This window comes from Ochotona curzoniae, unplaced genomic scaffold, assembly GCF_017591425.1.
Source record: "Ochotona curzoniae isolate NIBS_2020 unplaced genomic scaffold, NIBS_Ocur_1.0 scaffold_4683, whole genome shotgun sequence".
Lineage (NCBI taxonomy): Eukaryota > Metazoa > Chordata > Mammalia > Lagomorpha > Ochotonidae > Ochotona > Ochotona curzoniae.
Genome location: NW_024467121.1, coordinates 7,358,857 through 7,372,666, shown reverse-complemented (window position 1 = coordinate 7,372,666; position 13,810 = coordinate 7,358,857). Strand labels below are relative to the sequence as shown.

Here is a 13,810-nt window from a genome sequence, read left to right as displayed (position 1 = left end):
GTTGTTGTTTGAAGATTTATTTATTTTATTTGAATGTCAGAGTTACGTAGAGACATTGATCTTCCGTCTGCTGGTCCATTCCCCACATGGCTGCAGTGGCCAGGGGTCAGGCCAAGGCCAGGAGCTTCTTTTTGGCCTCTCCCACAGGGTGGCAGGGGCCCAAAAGCCTTGGCCGTCTGCCACTGTTTTTCTGAGGCCATCAGCAGAGAGCTAGATCGGAAGTAGAGCTGTCAGTTCACAAACCAGTGTCCACATGGGATGCTGGCGTCACAGGTGGGCTGATTTACTGCTCTGCTGCAACGCCGGCCCCTGGAGGAAGTTTTCTAGCTGAGGCCAGTTGGCATCAGATTAGCTCTTGGGGAAGATAGTGCCTGTGGTAGTGCGGTAGTCCGTTGAAAGCAGGGGAGGCCCCTATGTTCCAGCAGGCTGTGACTGCAAAAGGCAAATGAGAGCTTAGGGAGCACATTCAGAAGGCCAGAAGAAGCTGATAGACGATTCCAGGCAGTATGGACTGCACATGTCTGAGTGTAAGGCAGTCTTCCCCAGAAGTCTCGCTTTGGAAAGAAGAGGCTGCCTGCATTGAGACGCCCCTGCTATAGGACACACTGAGTTGCTGTGTTTTGAATAACAAGGTGCTGCTTAGGAAGGACAGATAGAATCAAAACTACTTTGCCTGATAACAATTTGGGATATTTGGTCAATCCGTCTTACAAAAACAGTTACACAGAACAGATATGGTGGTTATTCCCAGGGTGTTACCTCACAAACTGCAAGTGTTAGATGCTGGTAGCAGGAGCATTGCAGAATAAGGGTGGGAATCAATACAGCAAGTATTGAAGAAGAAGTTCTACCCACCTGTGTGGGTGTTGCTCATTAGGACTGAGACTCCGGCCAGAGCATCATGCGTGGAGAGAGGCTCTGATGTAACTGACTTGGTAAATGAGGAGGAAAACACGATTTGATGATTCATAGTTAATTAATCCGTGGTCCCTGGTATTGATGATATGTGTGGAGAATGGCGCAGAATTGTTTGATGTACCAAAATATCACCTTATATATATTTGTAATACGAAAATAAGTTAAAAGTTGCAACTTGACTGTCATCAGTCAAATTTCAAAGAATTTAAGTTGACCTTTTTTTTTTTTAATTCTCTTTATAGTGGAAGGTTTCAGTCTCAGAAGCAAGGCTGCCTTCATTGAGTGTCTGATAAAAACTAACCACTTTGTTTCTCTGTTGAGGCAAAATCTTTGGTTCTTTAGCATCAGTACTTAAAAGGCGGTAATACTAGTATGGTTTAGAAAATATTTTAAAAGTCCATAATAATTTGTTCTCCAAAAATATACATTGACCTGTGAATCTTGTTTTAAAAAACTTTTTTTTTTTTCTAAAAGGCAGAGTTGCAGTGAGAGAAGGTGAGGCAGAGATCTTTGCTCTGCTGGTTTACTCCCCAAATGGTCATAACAGCCGGAGCTGGGCCAGGAGATTCCTCTGGGTCTCTTGTGAGTGCAAGGCCCAAGCACTTGGGCCATCCTTCTCTGCCTTTCCAAGCTCGTAGTCAGGGACCTGAATAAGGAGTGGAGCAAGTGAGATATGAACCATCTCTGCAGGCGAAGGACCAGCTTGCTGCACCACAGTATCAGCCCCCTGTGTGTATCTTACTGGCTTTACCCTGTTGTCAATGATAAAAGGTAGTTTGTGTTTTACAACAACAAAAAAAAGACTTTTGGAGATTTTGTAATAGTAAAAGTGTTTTTGCAGCACTTGGTAAATTTAGAAAATTTCTCTAAAAAATTTATTTACTTAAAAGGCAGAGTTACTGCTGACATGATGGCTCAATGGCTAAATCCTCACCTTGCATATGCTTGGGTCCCACATGGATGCCAGTTCATGTCCTGGCTGCTCTGCTTGCCATCTAGCTCTCTGCTTATTGCCTGGGAAAGCAGTAGAGGATGGCCCAATGCTGAGCTGATCCGAAACCAGGACCTTCTTCTAGGTCTGCCACGTAGGTGGCAGATCTTTGTCTCTGTCTCTCCTGCTCTTTTTAAATCTTTCTGCCTTTCCAATAAAAATAAACAAATCTTTAAAAGAAGAGAAAGGAAGAGTTACAGAGAGTAGGAGAGAAAGAGAGAGATCTTCCTTAACTGCTGGTTTGTTCTCCAAAATGGCCATAATAACCAGAGCTGGACCCTTCTAAAGCCAGGAGCTTCTTCCTGCTCTCACGTGGGTTCAGGACCCAACCAAGCATTTGGGTCTTCTTGCACTGTTTTTCCAGGCACATAAGCAGGGAGCAAGATTGGAAATGGAGCAGTCAGGACTTGGACCTGTGCCCATAGGGGATGTCAGTGCCACAGACAATGGCTTTTTCCACTGTCTCAGTGCTGGCCGTTATAAAATTAAGTTTTTAAGCTAAGGTGCTGATGCTTTAGTTTCATAAAGTTATAACATTCTATAAAACTGTTGTCCAATGACAGTAACTATTGACCACTTGGCCACATGTAGCTGCTTAAGTTTGAACAATTCAGTTCCTCATTTGCACTGTCCATATGGTAATTGCTCAATAATCTTACGTGTTTAAAGCAGGCTTAGAACACTTTCCTCATTGCCTGAAGGTCCCTTAAACAGTAACACAGTAGAGTGGCACATAGATCATAGCACTCTGACACATGTACCCCTATACACACACATTTTGCTGTCATTAAAACATCTCTGAAACCTTATTTTCTGCACTAAAATTTTTAAAGTTTGTTTTATTTTTAGTTAAAAGGCTAAGTGAGAGGGAGAGAGATCTTCCACCCACTGGTTCATTCCCAGGTGGCCATAACAGCCAGGGCTGAGTCAGGCTGAAGCCTAAGGCCAGAACTCAGTCGGAGTCGCCAGGTGATGGGCAGGTACCCAGACACTTGTGCCATCATCCCCTGCCTGTCCACGGTGAGCATCCGCAGGCAGCTAAAGCAGGGGCAGAGTAGCCAGTCCTTCGGGATAGGGTGTCCTGGCTGCTGAGCTGCCTGGCCAAAGGCTGTCCCCAGTGGCTGCGTTTGAATTTAGCTTTAGGAGTGCTAAGAATAGGAAGCATTCTCCATCATTCCCCTGAGAGTAAGCAAGGGAGGTGGTTTCTGTCTACAGTGATGTTGGCAAGTAGAGGTAATACGCACATTTTCTATGGTCAAGCACTATAATAATGTAGCTGTGCAGTCTGTAGATTATGCCTTTTTCTAACATTTTCTAGGTTCTTGTAAGAGCAATTTTTTTTATAAAAGCAGCTTTTACGTGGTGTGCAAACATTTCAGTAGGAATCAAGTATTTGTTGGCTTTTGGGTTCATAAACATCCAGAAAGACCATGAGCCTGCAGTAAATTATTGGGAATTTCAAGCAGAAGCTAGAGAGCACTCACTTTATGAAAATGTGGCTTTTAAAGGTAAGAGAAGCCCTGTCCTTAGGAAGTCTCCGTCTGCTTGAGGGAACTGAGAACAGTGATGGCAAGGTGGTGATGGTGTTAGGTCTGAGAGGAACACCACATTTGCCATTTGCTCTGGTTGCATTCTGAAGACTGATTAGACTGGAAGCTTATCGAAATAACCCAGTGGAGAAGTTCAGGAGCAGCTGTGAAAATAGGAAGCAGGGATGGTTCAAGTGTACTAGCTAGCTACTCTAACACATAAGGGAGAAGTCTCATTCCAAGTAGAAGTTGATGGGCCCTTAGAAGAGAGAAAATATGATGGCTGAGTTTTTTTGCTTTAACAATGGAAAATGGCATTTACCTCACTGGGAAAATGAGACATTCAGAGGGAAGCTAAGTTCTATTGTGAAGTACACGGAAGTCTCAGTGACAGTATCTTGTTAATCTGTTGAGTTTCAGGACAGTATTCTGCCCACAGGCCATCAAGGTGTGACAGTTGTAGAAAAGTTGAAGGATGAGGAGCAGACAGAGTGGAATGAGGAGAGCCAGAAGACAGGCTCCCAGAGGGAGAGCACAGTTCATCAGAGGGAGTGTGTTCTGCACTGTGCAGTGCAGCTGACCGCCCAGGAGGGCTGGTGCTGGTGAGGGACCTCCCTTGGAATTACAGGTCTCTGGCCATCATCTCCAGAGATCAGAGCACAGTGAGCTCACCCAGCTGTTAGAGGAAAGCACTTTCTCCAGGTTCTTGATTTCCACACAGTCCCTGCCACCGAAAACCCTGGTTCTGCATTGCATCCTGAGCCCTGCCATGGACTGTGTTCATCAATGTGCCATTTCATTTCTTGAGACATCATGGGAAAGAGCAGAACTTCTGGTCAAGTGTATTTCTATTAGACTACATGAGAAAGATTTTCATAATTTTAAAATTACATGAAGTGAAACTGAATATGGCTCATTTATTTTTCAGCTGTGGTTTCTGTTTATAGAAAGCTAGTTGAATATAGTTTTCATTGTGATCTACAACCATTTATACTGGTTTTTTTTGTGTAATTTATTACTTATTTTATTATACAATTCCATAGGCTCTGGGAATTTTCCCTCCTCCCTGCCCTAACCATTTATACTATTGCAAGTTGGAAAGAGAATACCTAGTAGGTGTTTTCCGTGATATCTCATAAAGGTGCAAAATAATTTTTATCTACTTTTAAGGATAAAAAGCAGCAGCCAACTCTGAAGGCTAGGTTAGGGAGCTGATGGGAGTGTGATTATTCACACTGGAAAGGCACATTTATAGAGAGAAGGAGAGATACAAAAAAAATCTTCTGTCCACTGGTTCGCTCTCTAAGTGGCTGCAGTGATCAGAGCTGAGCTGATCCAAAGCCAGGAGCTTCTTCCAGGTCTCCTATGCAGGTGCAGGGTCCCGAGGCTTTGGACCATTCTCCACTGCTTTCCCAGGCCACAAGCAGGGAGCTGGATGGGAAGGGGAGCAACTGGAACACAAACCAGCACCTATGTGGTACCCTGGCACATGCCAGGGGAGGATTTAGGCATTGAGCTATCACTCTAGGCCCAAAGTCACAGTGTTAATCTCATGTTTATTGTCCCAAGAGATTTAACTCTAGTTCAAGTTTTTTTGTTTGTTTGTTTCTTCTTCTGTCCGTTTGTGGATGTTCGTACCCTGAAAATCACCTGAAGATGTTGGGGTGGAGGGAGTAAGGGGGCGATTTCTCTATGGAACTCTTGATTGGTGGATTCTCACTTGAAGTATATGTGCCTGGGTCTAAAATCCAGCCAGGTTGGTGTGGTTCTAGAAGTTACTGCAGAATCCCTGTGCTTGGATGTTTGTTCCTACAGGCAGTTCCTGTCCCATCCTTAGGCAAAATATAAGGAAATCCATTCCATAAATGGTGGTTTGGATTCAAAGAAACTGCCATTTAGGGCAAAAAACTTGGGCACATTCATTAGAATCAGTATTTGCAAATCAGGCTGTAGCAATCCTGAGTATGGTTAGGTTTCTTTGTTTTGTTTTATTTTAGATGTGTTTGTTTTATTGGAAAAGCAGATCTACAGAGAGAAAGAGAGAGAGAGATCTTCTGTCCGCTGGTTCACTGCCCAAGTGGCCACAACAGCTGGAACCAAGCTGATTCGAAGCCAAGAGCCTCTTCCAGATCTCCCATATCGGTGTGGGGTGCCAAGTCTTTGGGCCTTTCTCTACTGCTTTCCCAGACCACAAGCAGGGAAGTAGATGGAAAGTGGAGCAGCTGGGACGCAAACTCACTCTCATGGATGTCAGGATACACTCATATAGCAGGAAAAAAACCTAACGTAGGCTAGGATTTAGCCACTAGGTTACCACGCTGGGCCCCTGGCCAGATTTTCTTCCTTTTGTGTGTGTGGGTCTCTCTCTATGTATGTGTGTGTCCTTAATCACGTCTATATGTTGTCCCCCCTTTGAGCACGTTGGGTTATCATTGGGTCTTTTCTTCCTGTTGGTCATGTGTCTCTCTCACATGCAAGGACTTTGCCTACCAAGTGAGGAAATCTCTTAACTCTTATTTTTTATGATACAGTTCCTTAGGCTCAAAGATTTTCACCCTCTCCACTTTCCCTCCCCTCCCAAGTGTTTTCCCCATATTATTACGGTAGTATAGCCCTTCAGCAACAGTCAGAAATCCATCATTCTGCTATTTAAGTGTATCATGATATTGTAGGTATGGAGAATGACGGAGTCTGCATCCTATTGTCAAGATGCACTAAACAGTTTCTTTGGGAGTCCATCTTTTATTTAGGGGTAGAGATGTGTACTGCAGTGTGTTCATTTCTCAGTATGATCCTCTCAATTATACAGTTCTTCTAGATGAATATATGTATATACATGTTTTCCTGTAGGTCTGTTGATCTTGTGTTTTGCATGAACAATGCCTTTTATCAAAGAGAATATGTGATATGTTTCTTTTGGGAGTGGCTTATTTCACTGTTTAACTCCCTCCTAACTCAGATGTCATGGACACTCTGGGCAGAAAGAGACTGGAAGAAATTTTCAAGGGTTTTAGTCTCAGCTCAAATAGAGTCGAGCTGCTTTGAGAGTCTGGAGACAAGGAACATGTGAAGTGAGAGTAAAAGCAGCTTTAGCAAGCAGTTGGGGCAGGGGTGCGATGGAGGAGGGAGGCTGTTTGAATGCTCTATCTTGCTTTCAAAAATATCAGTAGGTCAGGATCTCCAGGGCTGCAGTTATTTGGTTTTGTTTTGTTTTTCTTGTACTCTTTAAAAAAAAATGTTCATTCATGTTTACAGCAACATGAATGACCAATGTGTTGCCAAAACAATGAAAAACGATGAAAAATCTTCTTGAAGAAAACATTTCTACCACATGACCCATGTGGAATTGAAGAAATCAGTAGGAGACTTACACGGAGCAGTGCACGCATGTCCAGATGCTCAGGAGGGTGTGGCAGTCCATTGGAGCCTGCAGAGGACACCTGGTACCGTAGCAGAGGAAAGAGGGCAGAGCAAAGTGGTCAGCTACCCTAGCCAAGTGTTGACAGCAAGTATCTGGGTGAATGGAGTCCCTAAGGTGAACTAAGTCAGCCAGTGGACTGCTTGATCAGAATCCTCAGTATGCTCCACATCAGGGATACTGTGATAACATCAGGTGGTCCTTTCCCATTCAGGGTTACTGAGATGGTTAGGAGGCTGGGTGTGGCTCTCTCCTTAACTTCCTCTCTCCCCTGGAAACAGGGAGAAAAAATGTTTGGAAACAATAGTCTCACCCAATTTTTCCTAATCCTCAATCTTTCCCACCCTAATCAACTTTGTAAACATCATCAAAACTGAAATAAATAATTTCAACTTTCTGTTCTTTATGTGGGTCACGATAGTGTTGGTATAGACAATGGTATAAAGTCTTTCTTGTCTATGTATATTAAGACGTTTCATTGAGAGTCTACTTTTATTCTATAGTAGAGATGCAGTCTGTCGATTTTCTTTGATTCCTGGTACTGTGGTCTCGATTATCTCCTTTATTTGTGGTGTTATATGTGAGTGGGTTTTTTGTTGTTGTTAAAAATTTATTTATTTTTTATTGATATACAGAGAGGAGGAGAGATAGAGAGGAAGATCTTCCATCCAATGATTCATTCCCCAAGTGACTGCAATGGCCAGTGCTACACTGATCCAAAGCCAGGAGCCAGGAACCTCCTCCAGGTCTCCCACACGGGTGCAGGGTCCCAAGGCTTTGGACCGTCCTCAACTGCTTTCCCAGGCCACAAGCAGGGAGCCGAATGGGAAGTGGAGCTGCCAGGATTAGAACTGATGCCCATATGGGATCCTGGAGCATTCAAGGCGAAGACTTGAGCCACTAGGCTACCGTGCTGGGCCCATATGTGTGTTTCACGTTTATTTTTTGTTTTCTATTTTTGATGGGGGTTGTCCTATGTTAGAATGAACATGTAATATTTGTCCTTTTGGGATTGGCTCATTTCACTGAGCATAATGGTCTCCAGTTGGCTGCAAATGATAATGTTTCATTCTTTTTCATCGCTGAGTAGTATTCCATAGAGTAGGTATGCCACAGTTTCTTAATCCAGTCCTTCTTCACTGGGCATCTAGGTTGTTTCCATGTTTTTCAGTTATTGTCCTGCAATGAATATAGGGGTGCAGGTTGCTTTCTGATGTGCATATATCAGTTCATTTGGATACATTCCCAAGAATGGGATTGCTGGGTCATTTTGTAGTGAATTTTCAGTTGTCTGAGTATTCTGTATACTGACTTCTATAGTGGCTGCACCAGTCGACAATGTCCTACCCTGGACCCAGCACCGTTTCCTGTTCCTCACAGCTCACTAAATTCCTGCCAGTCCAGCTGCCCACCAATCAGGCATTTCACCTGAGAATCCCACCCCCATCTCCCAGTCCCTTCCCCAACTCTGCCTCATTTACCAATCATTCTTAGGCAATCACCTGTGACAGTCTCAGGCACCAATCCCCTGGGGCCTGCCCACAATCCCTCCCACTCCCCGCCTCCCCCTACCTTGCGGGCTCACCTGAATGACATAAAGGCCCAGGTACACTCTCCTCCTTCTGGCCTCCCCACCCTTCCCTTTTTTCACTCACTGGTGTACCACCACCCCCATCCCATTCCTGCCCCGCTGAAATGAAACCTCCTAAGATGCCTCATTGCATCTGGTGTTTTCAGCTCACGGTAAAGAACCAGGCTGCAGGAATTAGCTGCGTGTTGTATCGTAATAACTAGAACTTTAATTGTTTTAAATAACTAACAGTCCCCAGGCTGTATGTTCACTGTCCTGCAGCAATGGACTTGGTGCACAGAGCCTATAATGACACGTGTGGACTACCATCTTGGTGAGCTAGCTGAAGTTTATTAGTGGCATCAGACTTTTATAGACTGAGGGTCACATAAGGGAGGAGGTATTGAGCTTACTTATGGGACCCATCAGTTGTTTCCACACCCCTGTTTGGAACTGTTTTGTATATCCCATCAAGTGTTCTCATTCACATGATATCCAATCAGTTATACAAATGGTATCCAATCAGCTGTTCTCATACAAATATTATGCTATGAATTGTAATCCTATGCTCACTGCCCTTCTAGAATCACAAAGTCCTTCTACAGCTGTAGAGTAAGTTACCTTTTTTCCCCCACATCAACACTTGCAGGTGTTGTTGGTGGTTTTCTGTATGGGGCCATTCTCACTGGAGTTTGTTACGGGGTGCAGCCAGTGATAGCCAGCACCCATTGACAGTGGGCTGGGTCCCCTACCTTCTGTTCTGATGGTAGGTCCTAACAGCAATGGACCTCATCCTCATTCATTTCCCCCAACACCATCACCTGTGACTCACCTATCATCTGAGAAGGGACAGTATTGCATTGTTGTGTAAACACTCCCCTCACAAGCCCGTTAAAAGGCCCTGAAGCGGGGGCTCGCTCTCTGATCAGGTGCTTCTGTTGCTCTGGCACCTCTTGGCTGACCCAGGACAGGTAATCCCCTGAGCATAGTCCCTGTATACTGCTTAGATGGGACAATGGATATAGCAATGTTGTTTCTGGTTTTTGTGCTGTCAGGAGTTCCAGGAGAGGTGAGGCCTGGCAGTAGTGGAATGTAAGCAGAGAAGCCATGGAAAGGTGAATATGTACAGCTTTGTGTGTTCAAGTTATTCGTTGCATGTCTCTTAGGATAACATATTTATTGTTGGGGAAACTGGGACATAGGACTTCAGCTTAACAAATGAACATAAGGGTAATGACCATTTGTTCCCCTTTGGATTATGTTTGGTTGGATTATGTTTGGTTGGATTGCCATATGAGCTTGTGATTCGCTATTTCTAGTATGCTCTGTTATCACCAAGCTTGGTTAATAAAGACACCTTAATAAACCTTAGACATGTCTGGAATGATCTCACTCGCCTCCCATACAAGTTAAATGGAACTTCAATGTGGTTTTTATTTGAATTTCCCTTATTATTAGGGAGCTTGATCACTTTTTCATTTGTTTGTTAGCCATTTGGAGTTGTTCCTTTGAAAAATGTCTGCTCATTTCCTTTGGCCATTTCTTAACTGGTTTGCTTGTTTTGTTGTGTTTCTGGAATTGTTTGTATATCCTAGATATTAAGGGCTGCAGTTATTTGAATAGGTACATGCACCCACAGGGGAATCATATGTGTAGTCAGGTTAGAGAACTGTTTAATGCAGTCCAACTGATGCAGTAATGCTGCTTAATAGCCACAAAGAAGCAATTGTGTCTTCATTGGCAATGGTTCTACTCAAAGGATTAGACTCCTTGTATTAAAAATACAAAGAATCTTGAGCAGAAAAATACAGTGCAAACATTTCTACTCTACTAAGGCAAATTCTACAGTGGGAAAATAGTTCAGTATTGAGAAATATATTAGTGTACTTCTTTATATCACTGAATTTACAACCATGTCAGGCACAGTACCCCTCCTTTTACAAATATTTTGTACTCTTGGTAATCCTGAAATTAACTGCAAATAATGTGATCTTTCTCTGTGCCTAGTTGAACAGAAATATGCCTTAACATTTTCCATTCATTTATAAAGATGCAAATGTATGTACTTTCCTGTGTGTGTGTTTATGGGGGGATAGGTGCTGCCTTCAGCATTTGTTCTGTTTGTGACTTTTAGGAAAATGAAATGAGATTTCAGAATATCTACCACGGGTCAATTTAGAAGGAAAGGGTTGTTTACAAATGATCCAGGGACAGTGTGTTAGCTACAGTAACTGAGTAAAACGCTTGATTATTCACCATACATTTTTCACTAAATATAATTATAGATGACTAACAATTAGATGCAAATAATCTTAAAAATGTTTAGAGGGCTAGTATTGTGCTGTAATCAGATAAACCACTGCTAGAGGCGTCTGCATTCCGTGTTGGAGTGCCTGGAGTGACTCCCACCTGTTCTGATGCAGCCTCCTGCCAAGGTGCACTCTGGGCAGCAGGTGATGACTCAGCTTTGGTTCCCTGCCACTCCAGGGAGACCTCCACAGAGTTTCAGGCTTCTGGCTTCAGCGGCCCCTGCCCCATTGTTGGCGAATGAGCTAGCAAATGGGAGATTGATTTCTCTTCTCTCTCTTTTCAAATAAATATAAACAAACAAAACCAAATAATTTTTAAAAGAGAGAAAACTTTTATTTTTTTAAAGAAAAGAGATGAAAGATGTTCTCTTGACAGAAGAGGAATAGCACCTACCAAAACCAAAGGCAAATGGGAAGAACATCCCAGTAAAATGACAACAGAAGACTAAACCAATGAACAACCCATTCCTAAAATGACAGGACCAAAGTGCCATCCATGTATATTTAACTCTGAATGTAAATGGCTTAAGCTCAATCAAACATCATAGATTAGTAGACTGGAACTCAAAACTCATCTGTTTATTGTCTGTAGGAGACACACTTCAACAAAGATCAATGGAAACTATACCACATGGGTTTTATTATTTTCTGTTGGTTTCATCTCTTCAAACCAGCTGTGAAATGGAGACTAACATCCAGATGTGAGGATGCAGTGTTGTATGCATTTCTGTTTCCAGACAAATATGGACTTACAATGAAACTGCTGACTGTGTTTTTGACAATAGGATTCTGGAGCTCTGCCATTGTCCATGCCCGCAATGATGGACATATGACTGACTCTGAAGAACTATATGTTAGTAATGATATAGAGGAACTAGGTGGGGTGGGGGAGAGGTAATTGGGGAGGGGATAAGGGAATATGGAACTGTATCATAAAGTGATAGCAATAATAATAAAATGTAAAAAAAAAAAATTTAAAAAAAGGTGAAAGCACTCATAGGGGAAGTCACTATATGTCGCAGAACTGATAACTTAAAACATCCACATCTAACCCCAGACAGCTGGGAACCCTGGTTTGGAGATGTTGCTTTGGAGGGAGTGGCTGCAAGTTGTGGATGCCATGCTTTGATCCCAGAGGTGAAAGTGCATTTTATGGGCCCGGCGTCGTGGCCTAGCAGCAAAAGTCCTTGCCTTGAACACGCCAGGATCCCATATGGGCGCCGGTTCTAATCCCAGCAGCTCCACCTCCCGTCCAGCTCCCTGCTTGTGGCCTGGGAAAGCAGTCAAGGACGGCCCAAAGCCTTGGGACCCTGCACCCAGGTGGGAGACCTGGAAGAAGTTCCTAGATCCTGGCTTCGGATCAGCACAGCACTGGCCATTGCGCTCACTTGGGGAGTGAATCATCGGATGGAAGATCTTCCTCTCTGTCTCTCCTCCTCTCTGTGTATCTGACTTTTCAATAAATAAATATTTTTAAAAATGCATTTTATATGACAGAGCAAATCTAAAATATTCATAAATTTGGAAACAGTGATCACACCATTTTTCCCTAACCTCGATCCTTCCCACCCTTATCAATTATGTAAACATTGTCAAAAATTAAAATTTAAAATAAAAAAATCATTTGTGTGTCCAAATGAATATTAAAAATATTTAAAGAAATAAACGCAGCTTTCTGAACTCCAAGAAAAAGGAAAAAATTCAGTTGTCATTGATCATCTTCTATGGCAGTGTTTTTGTTTTGTTTTTTGCGGGGGTGGGCAAAGTGTAGTGTTTGAGACCACAGTACTAGGGTTTTTGTCTTCTTGATAATAAAATTAGAAACTGGTAATTAAGAGAAATTATTCCTTTTTTCTTATTTTTTAATGGTATCAGATTAGCTGTAATTATTAAAAATGGATTTTATCTTTTCCTACCACTTTCAAGAATTTTTGAGACATATTATAGCACATATGTGTATCTTTTTACTGTTTTGATGCTTTTCTGTTCCTGTAGTTCAAATAAATTGTAAAAGAGGTAAATAAGTTATTAAAAATGAAAACATATAGTTCAGATTCTTAGAGCTGGTAGCCTTTTCCCAGCAAAAAAAAAATATTACATCCTTCTTCCTCATTCTTAACTTCTTCTGTCAACATCTACTTACCCAGATTCTGAACTTCTCTGGTCTTTGATTTTGTACCAGCTCCTGCTTGTTTTGTTGGCTGGTGCACTGCTAATCAACACATCTCTCACAGTTAGACAAGAGAGATAAAAGGCTCTGATATTCATACTGGCCCTGTTTATTCTTTGTTGGCATCCCTAATGAAAGTTCCATGGGGCTAATTGAAACCATGGTGTTAAATAGAGTCTGGGGTGATCTGTAGGGTTTGTTACTCATGCTCTGCCTGTTTGTTATAATTGAAGATGACTATTGTCATTGAGAACATAAATCAAATGGAGAGAACACTGGGTTTGTCGTTACCTAGCCACATGGCTCGTCTTCCTCTGCTGACTTTCCCATCTGTGATAGACCCCTTATTCTCTGCATCTTGTGGTTCCCTCCCACAAGGTCATGAAACGAGTGCGCACCGAGCAGATTCAGATGGCAGTGTCCTGCTACCTCAAACGCCGGCAGTACATGGACTCAGACGGTCCCCTCAAGCAAGGACTGCGGCTGTCTCAGACTACCGAGGAGATGGCGGCCAGTTTCTCAGGTACGGGGTGGGGGAGAAGAGCTCTTCCTGTTTAACAGGCCCACTGCAGGAGAACAGACATCTGTACCCAGTAGTATTACTTCTCAGGATAGCACTAGATAGGCGAGTGCAGTGAGCAACATCAGGTGGACAGTGCTGGCCTCAAAGTCCTTGCCCATCCTCCAGTCCACACTCATTGCCTCCTGGGTGAGGCCTTGGGGGCTCCCCGGCCGAGCTCATGATTCCTTCTTTGGAACACGCAGATCACATTATCCGTACTTATGGGACGTCCTACTCTTTGTTTCTGTATACCCCTGTCCTGTGAGATCCTTAGGAACAGAGTAGCTTCCCTTCTTGCAGTTCCCACCTCTGCCTTGGAGCATCACACACACAGTCACATTCG

At 43.1% G+C, this 13,810-nt stretch overlaps 1 protein-coding gene across 1 annotated transcript in view; it reads left to right on the top strand.

Moving 5' to 3' along the window:
* TAF5L (TATA-box binding protein associated factor 5 like) overlaps positions 1 to 13,810 on the top strand; it is a 29,305-nt gene that overhangs the window by 2,611 nt on the left and 12,884 nt on the right. The window contains exon 2 of the mRNA XM_040967825.1: positions 13,284 to 13,428. Coding sequence (XP_040823759.1) covers positions 13,287 to 13,428 — 142 coding nt within the window. The 5' untranslated portion in view covers positions 13,284 to 13,286. The remainder of the gene's footprint in view (positions 1 to 13,283; positions 13,429 to 13,810) is intronic.